The following is a 21,152-nucleotide window of genomic DNA, read 5'->3' on the forward strand; positions in this document are numbered from 1 at the left end:
GCCATTCAAAGCAATAAATTTATGAATTTGAATGTATATAGCTTAAATTCAGCTTGCATACTTACTGTAAATAATAAAATGCACATAATGTCTCAACAACATTTGTACCCAGTGATGGAAACAAATGTCTTATGTCTTTGCTATATCTAAGAATCACAAATAACATTTGATTCCTTTTTATTTTCACAGAAAAATAAATTGCTTCAGAGGAGGTGATGGAGAAAAATCCAACTATGTAGATCTTAGCCCTTATCAAATAACAGAAAGATGGGGTGATGGCCAATCTATCATAGTTCTTTGATTATATTTTAAGTCAAAAGGGTGGTGGGGTGGCGGTAGTTATACGGGATTGTCTAGAGCCGAGGGAGTTCACTGTTCCTCAGATACCCGGGTGTGAGTCGCTGGGTATGAAATGGGGCCCAGGGAGGCAGTGGGGTCTGCTGATTGTATACTTGGCTCCTCGCTATACGTCAGCGGCCCTGCCCGAGCTCCTCGAGCTGGTCTCGGAGACGGCGGTTGAGATTCCCAGACTCTTGGTTATGGGGGATTTCAACCTGCCGTCGACGGGAGCAGCGTCTGAGGTGGCTCGGGAGTTCATGGCTTCCATGACAGCCATGGGCCTGACCCAACTAATTCAGGGCCCCACACATGAAGGCGGCCACACACTGGACCTTATCTTTGTATCTGAACAGTGGACGAGTGATCTGGGAATAGGGGATTTAGAGATTATGCCCCTGTCATGGTCAGATCACTCATATCTCCAGCTCGACTTCCCTGGCGCTACCCTCCACCGCGAGGAGGCGGAACCAGTATGTTCAAGCTGGTACCGCCCCAAGCACTTGATGGAACCGGATAGGTTCCAGGCGGAGCTTGGGCCGTTACCTGTAGCCCTAACCCGCGCTCGGTCGGAGGACCTAGTCGACGCCTGGAATAGGGCGACGGCGGGGGCCTTAGACCGGGTCGCGCCTCTGCGACCTCTCCTGCGGCAGCGAGCCACCCGGGCCCCTTGGTATACCGAGGAGCTCAGGGTGATGAAGCGCCATAGGAGACGTCTAGAGAGCAGGTGGAGGTCCTCACGCTCCGAATCTGACCGAACACAGGTAAGAGCCTTTTTACGGACTTACCTTGTGGCATTGAAAGCGGCCAAACGTAGGCATTGTGCCGCTCTCATTGCGTCTGCGGATAACCGCCCTGCCGCCCTGTTTAGGGTGACCCGCTCTCTCCTGTTCCAGGAGACGCGGGAGGCGCCCTTGCAGGGAAGAGCAGAGGAGTTTGGAGAATATCTGCAAGACAAAATCGATCAGATCCGGAGCGGGTGGACCTCCGTCAGTGGACCAGACGAGCCGCCAACAGCGAGTCTTGAGAGACCACTCTGGGAGGAGTTTGACTCTGTTGCCCCCGAGGATTTGGACAGGTTACGTGGACGGCTGCGACCCACCACTTGTTTAACGGACCCGTGCCCCTCCTGGCTGGTACTGGCAGCCTGGGAGGTGACACGAGGCTGGCTCCTGGGCCTGGTGAGCGCATCACTGGGTGAGGGATACTTACCAACCGCCTTGAAAGAGGCGGTGGTGAGACCCTTGCTCAAGAGGCCTTCGCTCGACCCAATGGAGCTAGCTAACTATCGTCCAGTCTCCAACCTCCCCTTCGTGGCGAAGGTTGTTGAGAATGTGGTGGCGCAGCAGCTCCCGCGACACCTAGACGAATCCGATTATCTAGACCCACGCCAGTCCGGCTTCCGACCCGGGCACAGCACCGAGACAGCCTTGGTCGCGTTGGTCGATGATCTCTGGAGGGCCAGAGATAGGGGTTGCTCCTCTATCCTGGTCCTATTAGACCTCTCGGCGGCTTTTGATACCATCGACCATGGTATCCTATTGCGCCGGTTGGAGGGGATGGGAGTCGGAGGCACCGTTTTGCGGTGGTTCGGCTCCTACCTCTCCGACCGGAAGCAATGTGTGTTGACAGGGGGACAGAGGTCGTCCCTGAGGCCACTCACTTGTGGGGTGCCACAGGGGTCGGTCCTCTCGCCTCTCCTGTTCAACGCATATGTGAAGCCGCTGGGTGAGATCATCCGTGGTTTTGGGGTTGAGTACCATCTCTACGCTGATGATACTCAGCTGTATATTTCAACCCCAAACCACCCCAACGAGGCTGTCGAAGTGATGTCCCGGTGTTTGGAGGCCGTCGGGGTCTGGATGGGGGACAACAGACTCAAACTCAACCCCTCCAAGACCGAGTGGCTGTGGTTGCCGGCACCACGGTTCAGCCAGCTGACTCCATCGCTGGCCATAGGGGGCGAACAGTTGTCCCCTGTGGAGCGGGCGCGCAATTTGGGTGTCCTCCTTGATGCCCGGCTGTCAATGGAGGACCATGTGGCAGCCGTGGCAAGGGGGGCATTCCACCAGGTTCGCCTGGTGCGCCAATTGCGCCCCCTACTGGACCGGAGTGCCTTGCGCACGGTCACTCATGCGCTGGTGACGTCTCGCCTGGACTACTGCAACGCCCTCTACATGGGGCTTCCCTTGGGACGCGTCCGGAGACTGCAGCTAGTTCAGAACGCAGCCGTGCGGGTTATTATGGGAAGTAATAATAATAATAATAATAATAAATTTGGATTTATTAGCCGCTCCCTTTCCAAGTAGGACTCGGGGCGGCGTACAATGGAGCATATAACATAAAATACATAACAACACCAAACGTACATACATACACAACACATATACATATACACGGAGGAGGAAACAAATTACATCAATAGACAGTTAAAAATCTACTTTAAAATACCCCAATTGTAAAAACCCAATAAAATTAATATTTAAGAACAATTTAAAAACAGTTTGGAGGAATGGGAAAATTACGATTGCGATTGAGCCAGGCCGGATAATTGAAAGAGGTGGGTCTTCAGCTGTACACGGAAGGAGCGGAGATCGGAAGTAATCCTGATGTCACGGGGGAGGTCATTCCATAGGGCTGGGCCCATCACAGAGAAGGCTCTGCTCCTGGGTGTCGCCCCCCGACACTGTTTGGCGGACGGCACCCGGAGAAGTCCCTCTCTGTGTGAGCGAATTGGTCGTAGGGATGTGTGGGGCAGGATGCGATCCTGCATATAACTAGGCCCTGTGCCATGGAGCGCTTTAAAGATCATAATCAAAACCTTGAAACGCACTCGGTAGACCACAGGCAGCCAGTGCAGCTCGCGCAGGAGAGGTGTTACAGGGGAGTATCTGGTCCTCCCCATAATCACCCGCGCGGCCGCGTTCTGGACCAACTGTAGTCTCCGAGTGCATCTCAAGGGAAGCCCCATGTAGAGAGCATTGCAGTAATCCAGGCGAGACGTCACTAGCGCATGGGTGACTGTGCGTAGGGCATCCCGGTCCAATAAGGGGCGCAATTGGCGCATCAGGCGAACCTGATGGAACGCCCCCCTTGCCACGGCTGTTACATGGTTATCCATGGACAGCCGGGTATCCAGGAGGACGCCCAAATTGCGCACCTGTTCCATGGGGGCTAGTTGGACGCCCCCGATGGCCAGAGATGGAAGCACCTGGTTGAACCGGGAGGCCGGAAGCCACAGCCACTCCGTCTTGGAAGGGTTGAGTTTTAGTCGGTTGCCATCCATCCAGACCCGTACGGCCTCCAGGCACCGGGACATCATTTCAACGGCCTCATTGGGGTGGTTCGGAGTGGAAATGTATAGCTGAGTATCATCAGCATACAGATGATATCCCACTCCAAAACCACGGATGATCTCGCCCAGCGGTTTCATATATGTGTTGAACAGGAGGGGCGAGAGCACCGATCCCTGTGGCACTCCACATGTGAGTGGCCTCCGGGTCGAACTCTGCTCCCCTGTCAACACACGTTGCGTCCGACCAGAGAGGTAGGAGCCAAACCACCGTAAAACGGTGCCTCTGACTCCCAGCCCCTCTAGCCGGTGCAACAGGATACCATGGTCGATGGTATCGAACGCCGCCGAGAGATCTAATAGGACCAGGATAGAGGAACAACCCCTATCTCTGGCCCTCCAGAGATCATCGACCAATGCGACCAAGGCCGTCTCCGTGCTGTGCCCGGGTCGGAAGCCGTTACTCCCACGTAACACCTCTCCTGCGCGAGCTGCACTGGCTACCTGTAGCCTTTCGGGTGCGTTTCAAGGTATTGATCACCATCTTTAAAGCGCTCCATGGCGGAGGACCTAGTTATCTGCAGGATCGCATCCTACCACACACGTCCCTGCGACCTATCCGCTCACACAGGGAGGGCCTTCTCCTGGTGCCGTCCGCTAGGCAATGCCAGCGGGCGACACCTAGGAGTAGATCCTTCTCTGTGATGGGCCCAACCCTCTGGAATGACCTCCCCCCCGACATTAGAACCACTACTGACCTCCGCTCCTTCCGACAGAAACTGAAGACACACCTGTTCCGACTGGCTGGTTTGGCATAATTTACAACGTCTACCCCCCCCTGGCATATACTTTTTACTGGCTTTTAGAGGGATAGTGTATAAATTGTATGATATTTTAAATTTTATATTGTTTATTTATTAGCTGTACAGTTTTGGTCTATTTTATCCTCCTCCTATGCATACATGTATTTTATTTGGTGTTTTTTAATACGGACTGTACACCGCCCCGAGTCCCTTTCGGGAGAGGGGGCGGTATATAAGTGCTAATAATAATAATAATAATAATAAAAGGAATTGAAAAACGTTATGTCATGAATTTATATCAATACTGTTATCACTGTTTGGTTTTAATATTTGAGCAATGGTTAGATTAATGTTATGGTGGGTCATGACATAATATAGAAATATGTACTGTATACAGAAACAAAGCACAACACTACCCATGTGGTGGTAGGTTTCAAAATGATATTTTCACCTTTCTATAGAAAGCTAGTTTAAAAACAAGCTAAAGTCCTTGCAAAAATAATAATTAATTAATGTCACAAATTATCACAATATTTAATTGACTTAAACTGTATACATAACATATCTATTTTCATTGTTTAAGATTTAATTAAACCAACATGAAAGTATTTTTTAGTCTTCTTTGTCTTGGTCCTGCTTAGTTATGAGAATATATTGCTCCATTATTGAACACTAAGTTTGCTAACTACAGTCCGACTTCCAAATAACACAAAATGGTCAGAATGGGGCTAAAAAAGCATCATATTATCAAAAGAGAACCAGACAAATAGACTTTCCAACCATGCTGGTTAGGCTGTAGGTCAGTCACTACAGAATGATTTTTTTCTAATATCCTTATTATTTCTGGTCCTACAAGGAATAATAATGTATTGGACGCCGTTCAGTTTAGGCAAGAAGATATTCAAGTTCTTATTTAAAAAATCCATTGATAATGCATGGGACTTAATGGATGTATGGCTACACAGAGATATGAAGCGGAATAGCTCAAAATTCTGTCCTGGGTCCAGAACTTTCAACATGATTATACATGACTTGCATGACATAGAAGGGATGCTCAATAAATTTACAGATGAAAGTAAGCTGGGCTGTGTGTGGAGATTGTTAAAACTTCCAAAGACAGGATGTGGGTTGCAAGGGCTCTTGACAGGCTTGTACAATGGACTTTATCCAAGAAAATGCAGTTTGTTAGCCAGTAATGTAGATTTCTGCACTTAGATAGGAAAAATCAGATGTACATGTACAAAATAAGCACCTGGTTTAGTTAGATTTGTGAGAAGGATCTAGTATCCTTGAGGACTACATATTATTAAACATGAGCCAGCAATACACTGTAGCTGCCAAAAGAGCAAATGCAATGTTGAGCTAAATCAAAATGTTCAGATCGTAGGAAATGACAGTTCTGCTCTATACTGCACTGGTCATATTATACCCGGGATACTGTGTGTAGGTTTGGTTGCCACAACATAAGAAGAATCCCAAGGAACAGGAAAAAGAAGAGCAAAGAGATGATAAACAGCTTGGAGGTAAAATCTTATGAAAAATAGTTAAAGGAACGGGATAGCCTAAAAAAAGAGTAGTCTAAGGACATATATCATCACAATATTCTAATGCTGTGATGGCGAACCTATGGCACACGTGCCACAGATGGCACAGAGAGCCCTCTCTGCGAACATGTGAACCATCGCCCCAGCTCAGGTCACCATGCATGCCCGCATGTACCTCCTGCTGGCCAGCTGGTTTTCGGGTCTCTGCTGCACATTCGCAAGGCACATGTGTGAGACACAGGTGCTTGGGCAGGATATCTCATGCGCATATGTGGGGGGTGCGTGCATGTGCAGGGGTGGGGGAGCACAGGGGGGTCACACACGCAGGTACAGGACGAGGGGGAGAGTCGCACGTGCAATACATTATGGGTGAGTGATTCATTCATTCTTTGTAATGCCTCAGCCTAGGGCTAGAACCAATGTCTGGAAGCTTTTCGAAGAAAGATCTGAACGCTAAATAAGTAGTTAATTTAAACTAAGTAGTAATTGATTAAAATAAACTGTTAAGCAGCAAAACACTTGCCTCCTGGAATAGAGGATGCTTAATCACTGACGTTTCAAACAAAGGTTTTATAGACATTTATCTAGGATGGTCCAATTTCTGCTAAGGGCGGGGTTGGAAGACCTCCAAGGTACCATTGAATCTATCCCTATGATTCAATGATTCAATAATGTATGATAAGCAAAAAATCTTCTAATATAACATTAAACAAATAAAATAGTATTTTCAGATACAACAGGTTTTCTGAAAAGAAACAGAAAGAAAAGCAATTAACAATATTAAAAAAAAAACCTGAAACAAATAACAACAACAAAAGCAAAATTTAAATATTGGAACCATCATTGGGTTAAAGAAACAATAAACAAGCTGCAGTCCTTCACAAGGATTTGCATTGTCTCCCTTCATTGCACCAAGACGAATAGCAAGCCTGCTTTGCACGTCTAAAATATGCCCTGCATAATTGATCTGTTGCTTTTAAGTGTTAAAGAAGCCCTAGCAACTGTCAAGCAGTTTGCAAATTCTTGTTATGTACAAAGCATAAATTTACAAAATGAGTGATGCTGACATTGTATGTTTTTGTTTTAATAGTTCACTGATTGTTAACCAGTAACAGCCATGCTCCACATGGGATATTCATGCGAGACTGCAGCCAGAGTGAAATCAGTTTCTCATCTCTTCCAGGCGTGAGAGAAAGCACAATGGGCACTTTATACTATGACAGATAATTTTCAGCTCAAAAAATAATATTTTTCCTTAACAAACTGAGGTATGAATCCATTCCTCCAAGCCTCCAAATTCATAGCTACTCTTTTCATATGGGTCATTATTAAAAATGAAATTGAAGCTTTTAGTTAACCATAATTTTTCTCTTCCTCAAAAATAGGTCAGCCACGATATTTTAATTTCAAACCATGATAGAAGCTATTTGGTTTTATTTTTTGGCCTCTCTTTAAAGAAAAGAAGAAAGGAACTGCAAGGTCTAATAAAAAGCTCATTCATAATATCCAGCTTATTAAGCTGTAACATGACTATTACAAAAACATTACAGGATTTCATTGACTCCATTCTTCTTTTAAGAGACAGTGTAATAAAGCTACAGTTTTCACACTGTTAATTATTTATTCTCAGACAAATAAGTGGAAACAGCAGAACAATTTCAGTAGTATTATCAAACTAAACCTCTCCCATAAGTTCTTCAGCTCTACCACATAAAAACAAACTGTGCAACTGTGACACTGGAACCCTTTATCCATTCATCTATGAACCATGCCCTCAGCATGTATTTGTAAAGAGAAGAACGGTCAGATATCTGTCTTCATCTTGTAAGAAAGGGGTGCAAATGGCAGGTGTCACAGAGCATTAGCTTCACATGTGGTGCTCAGAGGCAGAAAAACCACCAGCAGTATGTGGCCATGTCAGAATGGCACACTGGTTGCTGTACAAATACATATCTGAAAAGAGCAAATCTCAGAATCTGTTAAATCAGTTGGGGCCAGATGCTGTTATCATAACAAAGCTGGTTCTGGCAATGCTTCTTGCAAAAGAATCTGCAAAATAAAAGTTCTGGTGCTATAACTTTAAAATGTGATATTTAATAGGGCTATGTGAATCCTTTGAAAGAGAAAATTTGTAATGTGAAGAAGTGTCTTTTTTTCAGGCTCACGCAACTAGTTTGAAAGTTGCTCCTGGCTATCTCCACTTGCACATTTTTATCGGCAAAGCTATGTGGCTCTGCCTATACACATAGGGACAATTTCCTAAGGAACCACACCAGCCTGGAAAAAGCACCATTGTTTGAATAATTTGAAAACAGGTGCTGCATAGGTGTTCCCATGCATTCCAAAGTCTCTGTATATCTCTCTCTTTCATTGTATGTATGTATGTATGTATGTATGTATGTATGTATGTATGTATGTATGTATGTATGTATTGTGTCACAACCCTGGTATGCCCAAATATGGGAGGGAACACACTGCTTCCCCTTTCTGTCCTTCGGCTCACTCCAGGAGACCATGCAGGCAGAAAACCATGTTTTTAATGTTGTCTTTGTTATATTTGTGTTGCATTTGTACTGTCTTTATTTATTTATCAGTACAATTACAACATATATATATATATATATATATATATAGATAGATAGATATAGATATAGATATAGATATAGATATAGATATAGATATAGATATAGATATAGATATAGATATAGATATAGATATATAGATATGTGTGTGTGTGTGTGTGTGTTTGTGTGTGTGGTGTATGTGTGTGTGTGTGTGTGTGTGTGTGTGTGAGAGAGAGAGAGAGAGAGAGAGAGAGAGAGAGAGAGATATGTAGTATGCATTTCGCATTTTACATTCTTTACATTCTTTTGCTCACTGAATGCTAAAAAGACAATATAATAGCTCTTTTATTGCTTATAGCATGTGTATATCACTGATTTTCTTTTTTAAAAAACCCTCTTGTCTCATAAAAATATTGCTGTTTAGTTGTAGGCAGTAATGGGACTGAGCATATCCAGTCAATATATTTAACAGTCAGCAGAACAGCAATTGAATACCAGGCTCAAAATTCAAATTGCATCTTCAGCTAGAATATATTACTGTAAAGCTGAAGGGAAAAAATAACATTGAAGCTTACATCAATAGACAGTTAACTGATGGACAGCCAACCTCCAAGCACATATTTAAAAATACTTGCTTAAAGCAGAACTTGAAGCATTTCTCATCAACCCGATAGACAACCTATTGTCACCACCTCCCCATCAGCCAAATTTTAGATACACGGATCTTATGAAAAGCTCTGAAAATATGCAGCATCTTTCCTTGTCTTCTCTGCTATTTCTCATTGTTGTATCATTGTCACAATACCAAATATTTTCCCCACTTACATATGCTCAGCATCTGTCATGATAGATCCAGATTTGAATCCAAACTGGCCTCAAATATCACGTAATCTGAGAATCCTTACTGCCCTGATTTCCAAGACACAACAGCAGAGATATAACCTTGCTTTGGGAGATTCAAATTAAAGTTAATAAAATTAGCCCAGGTTGTTTCAATGACATCATACATTTACTGTAATCGGGTAGATCTTCAGACATTCTTTTAAGGCATCTTAGGAAATGACAAACATGAGGCCTAAGCAGATATGCCTGGGAATAGAACAATGCCATATTGGGCTAGATCAGCCACTCCACCCCCACCAAAACATGACATGTAAAATCCATGATTAAGATCTCCACGTTTCTATTTATTTTTTTATTTAATGTCTTGCAGTCAATCAGAATTGATTCTAGGTAGGTCATTTGATTATTTCTTCCCATGCCCTCTCAAATTTAAGTATCTTTTCCCTATTGCTTCACTTATATAAACAACAATACTACCAGAGATTTAGACTAGGGAACTGGATTGGAAGAAAAATATTAACACCCAACATAGTCCAACATAACATCACAACACAACATAAGCCAACATCAATCGGGACCATGAACTCCAGATAGACATATTACTTAGGGTGATACTTATCGACCCACCATTTAAAGATTTTCCACATGGCTATATTGCCCTACATCATGGCATTACTCAGAGAACTGCAAGAAATTTGTAATGGTGATCAGGCATCATGGAGGATCATGTTTAAGAATCTTTTAAACTCGAGGCAAGCTGTAATTAGTTATTTCTTCAGATTTTTAAAACAACTACATGGAAATACTAATTTAAAAAATTCCCATGTCACATTTACTTAAAATACCTTATGCCACTAGGCTTGAAATTTTGGATCTGAACAACCTAGAACTAAGCTGCCTATAATCTAACCTAAGCTTGGTACACAAAATTGTCTGCTACAACGTCCTACCTGTCAACCACTCCTTCAGCTTCAACCGCAATAATACATAGGCAAACAATAGATACAAACTCAAAGTAAACCGCTCCAAACTCGATTGCAGAAAATATGACTTCAGCAACAGAGTGCTCAATGCCTGGAATGCACTACCTGACTCTGTTATATTTATATGTTTATATGTTATACTCATACTTGTTTTCTCATACATGCTTGACAAACCAAAATAAAATAAATAAATAAGTAAAATTATATGTCTTTTTTGATCCAAAAAGAGAAAGTTCCAAAAACAGGTTGAAATATAAGGCTCAGACTGATTCAAACCAAAGCATTATTTAATAAACTTATAAGACTATCCAACTCTATCATGACCTGGAGGAAGAGCCAAAGACACTTTGATTTTGATTTTATCTCCACCAAAGATTTTATGTCATTCCAAAGCAATATCTATCATGACCATAGTTGTATCCAACCTCTATCACCCTGATATTTACCAAGGGTTTTCAGATACTTAACCAGAATATCTAATTCTGGGAAATTTGTTATAGCAGTATAAGTGGAGGGTGCCAGGTTGTGGGAAGTTGACCTCATATTTGATATACACATTACAAAAATAATTCTGATAGTTCTTCCACGGTATAGCAGTATTTAAAAAATAATAATAAATCTTGCAGTGAAACAGCTACCAGTCAAAAATCAACTGCTGAACGGCAAAACTCATATCCTATATATGACCTACTTAGCTATTTTGTGAAATAAGTAAAAAGCCTCTATCTTTCTTACAGCACGTATGCAGACACACTTTCAAATAGCCTAAAGGTGGTTTTTTTCAAGAGGAAACTGGACTTTTTGGTTTTTCTTTGAAGACATTTCACTTCTCATCCAAGAAGCTTCTTCAGCTCTGACCGGATGGTGGGAGAGTCAGAGGTGAAGAAGCTTCTTAGATGAGAAGTGAAACGTCTTCAAAGAAAAATCAGAAAGTCCAGTTGCCTCTTGAAAAAGCACCTTTGGGACAACCATGACCTGGATGATGGAGAATCTCCATAGACTTTCAAATAGCCTGGTATGTGAAATCTTTTAAGAATAGCACATTAAGTTCTCTGCTATCATTATCATAGAGACTCGGGCCCTTAGTCTCAAATTCGACACTCAAGTACAATATAGTCCCCGCATCCTTCCTCATCTATTTTTGTCTTACTAAACTAAGAGGTTTTGTAAACTGAACGTATGTAACAGTGACTTTTCACTGATGGTACCCATTTTATAGAAAGTTCTTTGTAGTAGGTCAACCATTTAAAATAGTTGATTTTTGATTGTCAAATTCTACCAAAGTGACTTCGAACAATTTACAAAAAAAACCCACCCTAATTTAAAAAACACAAAACCATAGTATACGAACTTATAAAAATAGTTAAACAATAAAAAAATATAGTGGCAATCCAAACATATATAGCATCATCATCTAATCAGGGCCCCAACACATCACAGTCAGCCCTACAACATAGACCTAATCAGGAAACTGACTTCACCAAAAGACAAGCTATAGTTGTTCCATAATGCAGCAGTCCAGGTTGCTATGGACACTTCTTGCTTTGTCTATATGACACCACCATTCGACAAGCTGCACAAGAAAGACTATTCTTTCTTGAGATAGGTTATAGTGACAGAATCTTGAAAATATGTGTTTTCCTTCCCTCTCACTTATACCCACACTCATCAGGGAGGCATCAATCTTGAGTTTCTTATACTTTCCTCATCTTAAAGCCTATTTCAATATCTGTTGCTAAGCTAACAACTTTCTGGTCTAAGATCTTCTCAATGACTCACTACACTGACCTCAAGACAGCAAGATTATCAATAGCTTTTCTAAAGAGAAAATGGTTGAGACCAACATATACTGTATCAGGAGGAAGGTAATTCCATAAATTAGGGTCTGGTCCTCCTGGTTACAAGAGGACATTGTTTCAATAATGGAAGTTGCTTTCCTTATCACAGTGTATAGGTCCTCTGAAGAGGTGGGCTTCAAGTAACTGGTTGTATGTAGGGTTTTAAAGGAGATAACCTGTACCTATCCAGAAGCCAATTATGATCTAGTGCAGCTTGCAGAATGGTGGTGTCATATAGACATAGAAAGTAGTGGCCATAGCAATGTGTACTGCTGAATTTTGGAACAATTGTACCTTCTGGATGGTCTTTAAGGGCAGCCCCTATATATACATACTACAGTAATCTAATTGGGAAGTGACTAAAGTGGAATGACTATGAGCAGGCATACAAATCCTGAAATGGGCACAACTGGCTTATTAAATTATACGAAGGACCCTGTGGACTTAGCTACCACCTGAATCTCAAGTAGTTGTATATCAGTTCTGGGACCCAAGGAGCTCAAAACATACAGCTGTTAGCAGGGCTGAAGCCCAGGGCTGTTGTTTTATAACCTTGTGCCAGTTTTTATTTGATTTTATTTCTTTATTTCTATATGTGCAAAAATTTTGTTGTGGCTGCTTTCCTCATATATACTTTTAAATAATTAGGCTGAAAGGAAAAGAATGGCAAATGTTGTTTTTAATAACTCTAACTCTGAACAGAGAATTTGGGGGTGCACCTTATCATGCAAGGTTGAAAAATATTCCAAAACTTCCTAAATACTGATAAGCAAAATCTGTATTTAAGGTTTGCTGACATTTATAACAGGGGGCTCCGACTCCCCCCAGGCCACAGACAGGTACCAGGAACAGGGCTGCACAGCTGGAAATGAGCGGCAGGTCAGCAAATGAAACCAAAACCATTCCCCCGATCCGTGGAAAAATTGTCCTCCATGAAACCAGACTCTGGTGCGAGTGGTCCTTGGGGGACCACTGATTTATAATAATCTATTTCCAGTTTTAAAAAATCTTACTAATGCATTTATTTAATTGCCCATTTTTGTACATCTAACATGGCTTCCTACAGAAGGACAAATAATGTTGACTGCAACATCTACCGGATATTTACTGTGAAGTAAATCTTAGGCTGCAATCTCATACACACTTACTTGCAAGTAAGCCCCATTAAATTCAGTGGAGTTCATTTCTAGGCAATGATAAAGAGACTGTACTCTTAATGAATTTTCACCATAATTTTGAAAATATAAAACAAACAAAAAAACCCTCCACCCTTCGATCCTTTTATACTTCCAACCAAACATGAAACAAACTGATTTAGTTGTAGCAAGCAAAAGCTTGTAAAAGAATATAAGACAGCTGAAATATTTGACAGACATCATTAAACGCGAGGGGATTTGTATCAGCCATTTTACTTTAAACGGAGCTTTGAAGTTGGCTATCTTTCATGTATTTCTTTCATGGTACATTAACAAAGAAAACTGAGCGGAGGTAAATCAAGTCCCAAGGTCACCTCTAGAGTTACAGCACCCTGGGTACCTGATGAATTAAGAATTAATGCCGCATGAGTAGCAAACATAATGAAAACTATGGGCTGTTAACCAATCTAGTTTTACAAGTGGATCTGAACCCTTTTTATCTGCAACCAGAGCAAAGACCTCTTAATCCCTCCAACCATGGTCTTGAAATATAATTATCATAATGTGAACCTAAATGTTAAGTTGCCCTTCAAACGGAGAGAGTGCTGTGAAGCAGAAAAGTAAAGGTAATTAGGCGAGGTGAAATACTAGATATATTATAGAGGGAGCAAGAAGACTCGAAAGTGGCATTTCTTAAAAAAATCCAGAGAGAATAAGGCAGATCTTCAGCAATATAGCACAGATTAGAGTCAAAATTAGAGCATAGAGATTTACACAGGAAACTATGAAATGTCGGAGAATTAGAACATTAAACCAAAGTGTTCACAAATGAAAGCTAAAATACAACCCCATTAGGAAAGCCCAAAGCATTTATTATTGATATTCCAGTTGCTTCAGCAACTGAATACAGTTTATTGGAAATTAGATCTCAGGTGCAGTTTTCTCAATTTTGGCAACATAAAAGATGATCAATAGCTGCCCATTTCTAGAGAAGTGGGGGGCTGGGAGGAAAAGGAAGTTTGACCAAAATCTAAAATTAATAGCACAACAAAAATCATCTCAAATTAGAAAAGGTGACAGGAAAACCAGCTACAAAGTCTTTCCTTAAGCTTTAGGCTTTGATGAGCACCATGCTCCCACAGGATTTATAACAGCTAGCTAACTGTTCATCTGATAGTATACTATTCTTTTATTTTTTAATATTTAATATTGTATGATGTCCAGAGTAGAAGAGTTATATTTTAAATAAATATATAAATATTGTATTTTAAGTTCTGCAATTTTTAACCTTACATAATTTAATTTTTATATCTTTAAATAGGATGTATAAGTCACTCAGGGTCTGGCATATAAGCCTATAACAGGGAGATGGGACTCCCTTGTTTAGTATTTTTTTAATATTTGCTTTGTGATATTTTTTTGTAGTTATTTTTGTACTTGAATCATTTTTTGTACTGTGCTGTTTTTATGTTATGTTTTTATGTAATTTATTGTTGCGAGCTGCCCAGAATTAGCATGTTTATTCAACATACAAATTGAATAAATAAAGTAAATAAATACACTTTAACATTGTTTTAATCAATTATAAGCCAAGAAAAATATTTATTTAAATGCACCATAGAAACCATTGAGTGTATCTAGGAAGAAGCTTAATATCTTTTAAATCATGGTACATGTGATTCATTGTTATTTAAAATAAATATTTATACATAATTATTTATTTCAGACTGTAAATCTAGACTCATCTATCTAAGAATGTCCACTGAGATCAATGGGAGCTAATTCAGAACATATATGCAGAAGGGGAGGTAGATGTTTGTGACTTCTGCTGCCACAAATTTCAGTATACACAACAAGGATTATGGGATTAATAATTCAAGATATCTTGAAAGCACAGACTGCCATCTTAAACATTCAACTTTCTGTTTTTTTAAAAACTGCATTTGGTCTTTTCAGTAACCTTGTCTGCTTCCCCCTAGTCTTTTCCTTAACCACAGTGTCAAAAGCTTTACATCTATTTTTTTAGTGACACATACTTTATTGTTATGCTCAGGACCTTAAAACTATTAACAATTATGAAAACCAGATTCATAAACTAAGAATTTAGCTTATATCAAACGAACAAAAGAAATAAAAGCAAGAAAGTTTGTATGTCGCTTGTCCTCTGCAACCATCAGTGTTATTCCTTGCCCTTCGAAAGAGTACAGGCAAGAAGCGTAACAATGAATACTCTTTTTTTATTATAAGCTTACATGAACAGAATCTTGCAAGACTGAAAATATTTCTCCTCTCCTTTTCCTTTGTGTGAATCTTCAAGTCAACTCTGACTCCTGACAACTGCCTGGATAAGTCCCTGCAGTTTTCTTGGAAAGGTTTTTCAGAAGTGGTTTGCACCATTGCCTTATTCCTAGGACCGAGTTAGTCACCCAGCTGATTTCATGCCTAAAACAGGACCACAACTCAGAGTCTCCCAATTTCTAGCTTTATGCCTTAACCTTTACACCAAACTAACTCTCCCTCCTCTTCTTTTACTCTCTGGAAAATTAGAGGAGGGGGCCTTCTGAAATGCTTCATATACTCCCTTGGGCTGAGACAGACTTTACATGCCAAATATCCAGTGTGCAAGTCTTCCTCCTTTTGGGGTTCCAGCACTAGCTCTAATACAAGGTGATGATAACAATCAGGAAGTTCTTGGCTGGGGGGGCAAACATTCTAGCAGGGCTATCACCCACACTAGACACTCTGTAGAAAACACAATAATCACCATCAATGCCTGCGATAGCTGCTATTTTTTTTTCTCTGATTCTTCTTGGAAGAGAAACTAAATTCTGCTATGACTTACTCTGGAATAAGGGAGAAATGCTGGCAATAGTTGGTAGGTCTACTTTAATAAATCTGTCCCAAAATCTAAGGAATTCCACCAAATAGCATCACCAAATATAGCCTTTATGCTATCCTACACCAAATAATACAATACATTCTAAAAACAAACAAACATGGCCTTTATATTTAATTTTATCTTAATATGAATTTTGTATGAACAACCTCTTTATCTGGCTGTTTCAAAAGTCACAAGAAATGTACTTTTTTTTTCAAAGTCTTTTAATAAAAAGGATATTTCAAAAAGCATGAGAAAGAAAAAAAACCTGATTTGGTATTACTTAGACATATATTTATCTTTAAACATAAAGAATGTGTCCATACATTTTCCAGAATTGTTTGTGTTCAGTATGTTATAGGAACTGGCCCACTGTTATGTCAATCAAGCTATTAGGGGATGTCTTATTTTGGTGTAATTGTCCAGTTATGGCATGTTATATGAGCACAAGAATAGTATTTCATTTACCTGGGATTATGGGTTAGATCTGAAAACAGCCCAGCGGAGTAGATGGTGATACGATATGTAAAGGATTTATCATCCCAAAACATGTCTATAAAAACACATTCTACTGGACTCCAATTAAAATAATGAAATACTATTTTTTGTATTTTCTTACCAGTAAGTGACATCCAAAGGTGCAAAGTATTTCTTCATAATTAAGTCAGCAAAGTAAGCTTCAGTTTCCCTACAAGCTGTTCCATTGCCAATCACAATAGTGACACAGCTTTTAGGAGAGAGAGGGAGGAAGGGAGGGAGAGAAAGAATTAGCATTTAAAATTAAGGTCATCTAAGGCCATCATATCCTCCGTCTTCCATTTTTGTTTCCCTTCCCACAAAACCTCTTCCAATTCTAATATCGAAAAGGAAATCTGCTTGCCTTAAAAAATATGGAGGCTTTGCATTCTTCCAAAAAGAGTTGTATGTACTTTTTCCTTTTCTCATTAAAGTACTCATAGAACATAAGTGAAGAAGGTATGAGACATATGTATGAGCATGTAATGGAAATGAAACCCAAATGCACTTACATCTAATTCTTGACACGTCACATTAAAGATAAAGTAGCTAGTAGCTGACCACATCTGACACACAGACCTAATACATGTTGCAGGTGAACTCCTGCAACTAGAAGCTGCTTTGTTAATATGGAAAATTTACATTACAGAAGGAAGTGGAATATGAGACCTGCTACTCTCATAACCACAGATGTATCAAATGTGTTCTACCTGGCTAGACCCCCAAATTAATGGAGCAATTTGAAAACTTTCTGCTTTGAAGTAGGGAGGAAATGTAGTACCTCCTTTACAAAGGACCAAACTCACTATTCTGGTTCAAATGAAATATAAACAGGCCTTTTGCCTTCATTTATAATCACGTTTCTCTTTCATTTGTGGCATTCCTGAAATATATACAGAAGGCTCTAATTAGACTTTACCATTTTACTCCCTCTAGGAAATTAGCAGAGCCTGACACCGAACAGTAGCCCTCACTACCTCATTAACGCATTTATATTTTTCCAAATATTCCAATAAAAATTCTAAAATATCGAGAGCAACCTAATTTGTCTTTGATGCTGCTGATCAGCAGTAAAACATACTGTATAGGGAAAAGCAACATTATGAAGAACATACTTGTGATCCAATAGAAGTCTCCGGATCTTCTCAGCTTCATGAATTCCTTTACCAGAATGCAAATAGACAATATCTGTATGGAGTATCTGACCTAAGGTGAGAATAAAAGAAATGTACATTTATTTTCCTACAATCAATAACAGCTATGGTTTAACATGGCGGGAACAAACAAGAGCCTTGGGCATCTATGTTCCCCAGTTCCCCACCTCCCACTTTATTATTCAATGAATCAAAAGCAATCAAATAATTTATATCACCTTCCTCAACCAAACCAATACAGATAAATTTAATGGGAGTTGGCATCATATCATCAAGATACCAAGTTTTTGTTCACGTGTAGTTTTTTGTTTGATATTGTTACCAAGGGTGTTATCTAGTCAACTCATCCAGTTGTATGAGAATGAGAAGGCGTGGGGAGAGAAAGGGAAATGTGCAATGACTGTGGATTATGCATGACAATTTCTCCCAATATTTTATGGATACATGTACCTGTTTAGTTCAGAAGAAGCTGAGGAAAAGGACTGAGTGGCATCAACAGGCTGGCATTCTCAACAGAAGTGTGGCCACAGTTTTAGGACTGCAGCCAATGCCTCGTCAACTAATAAAATCTTTTAAATTATTTTAATTATTTGATTGTGTAAAGTGCCAGCGATATTAGAAATGGGAGGAGTTAAGTAATACAATAATACAATAGTAGAGTTGGAAGGGACCTTGGAGGTCTTCTAGTCCAACCCCCTGCCTAGGCAGGAAACCCTATACCGTTTCAGACAAATAGCTATCCAACATCTTCTTAAAGACTTCCAGTGTTGGGGCATTCACAACTTCTGGAGGCAAGCTGTTCCACTGATTAATTGTTCTCACTGTCAGGAAATTAAGGATGTAAGGATGACATACTCCTCATTCTTTACTATCTACATCCATTGGGTATCAAACTATTTTTCTTGTGTCTTCAGTTCTCTGAGAAAAGCAACGAGAACATTTTTCCAACCTTTTATTTTCAAGAAATGCTATCCAGCTTTATGTGCAAGATGTTGTCCATCATCTCTCAACAGTGGCAATTTAGTTAAATGTTATTATTTAAAGTTGAGTCCTGAATGTGTGATATTGAGGTGATAAGAAAGGGCAAACTTACTTGATTTTTTTTGGTGACGAGTCCCTTTGGGGAGAGGGGGCGGTATAAAAATCGAAAATAAAGGTAAAGGTAAAGGACACTACAGGTTTTAAGTATCCCTGCTACTAATACTGTTGTGAATCACATTTTTTGTTGAAATATTCAAGTTTTAGAAATATGAATTCTAGTTTTATTTAATTTCCATAGCTGCCTAATTCCCTAAAGCAATTCTAGGTAGCTAACATGAAACGCTAACAACAATAATGGAAATAAAAACATATATGCATTCTGGCTATCAAACACATCATACTACCTCCCAAGATGGGCAGAGCTAATATCCAGGCTGAAATGCCAAGGGGGAAAAAAAACAAGGCTTCTAATGCCTTCTTTAAGGCCAGCAGGGTGAAAACTCCTATCACATACCACAAATTGTTGTAATATGCTTAACAACTATGAAATTTCTTATTTGGAAAAGCAAGCATGAAGAAATATCATTAGAACCAGTTGTTGCCTAAATCACACTCATATGAATTTTTCAAATATATTGCATGTGCTTTCATTCTGTTCCAGGAAGGCAGCCTAGCTGATAAAAATGCTGGGAGCAAGTAGTAATTATGATTATTCATTGGTTTCTACTACAGAATGATTTAAGAAGGTGCCACAGACCTTTCTCCCAGTAACAATGAGAGATGCTGTCTGACTCAAACTGCCATTGGTAGACTCATGAGCAAAGGTTTTATATTAGCAATTTCATTATCAAAAAAAAGGGAAGTGAGATAAGTCTTCATTTGTTATCAAACCTCTTTTTCTCTCAAGAAGTTCACAGTAGCCACATTTACTGAATATCATTCAAAATATCTCTTTAACATGTGCAAGTCTAAAAACTGTCAGCTTTAATATGGATAGCCTTAGTGCATTATATTTAGTTTCCCATATCAAAGATATAAGTTTCTATGTGTGAATGGAAGATGCCAGGTTCAAATAAATCTGGAGAACATCTGTTGAAGAAAGATGTTTTATATCCTATATGACAAGTAGCACTTCTCTCAGATGGCACAGAAGACTTACTGGTTGGTGAAATAATTGCTAGTTTGCAGCCGTGTTTATACCCAGGATCAACTCCCATCATTGTCCGCCCTCTCACAGGGCTTGTTAGAAGCAACTGACGAAGATTCCTTCCAAACATCATTACTGATTCCTTTTCAGCATCTGAAGTTAGTTTTGATCTGATAAGGGAGCAAAAAAAGTCCAGTTTTTCATAAATATGCAAAATGGTATTTTTTTAAATTTTCACTGAAAAGTTCCCAGGCCATTTTCTATGACTTTTCTCTTAGTTTATTTCATAAACGAATACACCTGGCCATAGTCACGTAAGAGACATTTGATTCTTGAACTTGACTCAAGTGAAGCTTTATTTTAATTTCCACTTATCTGGGAGAAGGACTCACAAAAACACCGCTGCCCATAAATGTATTTTGAATTTACATGTTTGAACCTGAAATCACAATTTATTCCTACAATATCAAAAATTGCAATTTCAGCTAGTAAAAAGAAGCCATTATATTATCACTGATAAAACAGAATGGCTTCTTACTCTGTAGTCATTACATAGCAAAGTTGAGCCCAATATTATGCCAATTAGATTGTTAATCTAAGAATAAAAAATGACAGACACAAAGATATTTATAGCAGGAGCAATTAGTCTCCCCACTTCTCTTAAAAGAAGTATGACAAATGGGATTAGATCGACATGGAGAGCACTACTGAAATAGCGATTGTAAAATGGATATAATGAAAATAATTTTAGTAGCTCAGCAGTCTGCATCAAGACCATTAGACCATTAGAACAATCTTACTCAATGATAGCGGAGGTGAAAAAAATACACAGTATGGCATGATCATTAAAAACATAAGCAAATTGCAGTTTGGATATACAAACTGTCAACATTTCCCATTTCCCCATTTTCCATTTCCACGTTCGCCTTTACCCTTTGAACTATCAAGAAAAAAATGTCTTCAACTTGTTAATGCTTGCAATTCTTAGTGTCTGAAGAGCAAAGTATGAAACTGTTCCTGGAAAAACAACATGCGTCAAAAAACCTTCTGCTATCTCAGTCCTACAAACCTTCTTGGAAATAAATCCTATGGATTTTAGTGAACATTAACATGTAACTTTGAGTGTCTGGATAAACT

At 39.9% G+C, this 21,152-nt stretch overlaps 1 protein-coding gene across 2 annotated transcripts in view; it reads right to left on the bottom strand.

The window, feature by feature from the left end:
- Positions 1-21,152, bottom strand: part of SRBD1 (S1 RNA binding domain 1) — a 150,360-nt gene that overhangs the window by 99,032 nt on the left and 30,176 nt on the right. For both annotated transcript variants that reach the window (XM_081941366.1, XM_081941367.1), the window contains exons 12-14: positions 20,028-20,185; positions 17,849-17,939; positions 16,837-16,944 (exon numbers count right to left, since the gene is read on the bottom strand). In XM_081941366.1, coding sequence (XP_081797492.1) covers positions 16,837-16,944; positions 17,849-17,939; positions 20,028-20,185 — 357 coding nt within the window. The remainder of the gene's footprint in view (positions 1-16,836; positions 16,945-17,848; positions 17,940-20,027; positions 20,186-21,152) is intronic.

Source organism: Natrix helvetica (assembly GCF_964273705.1).
Source record: "Natrix helvetica genome assembly, chromosome: 2".
Lineage (NCBI taxonomy): Eukaryota > Metazoa > Chordata > Lepidosauria > Squamata > Natricidae > Natrix > Natrix helvetica.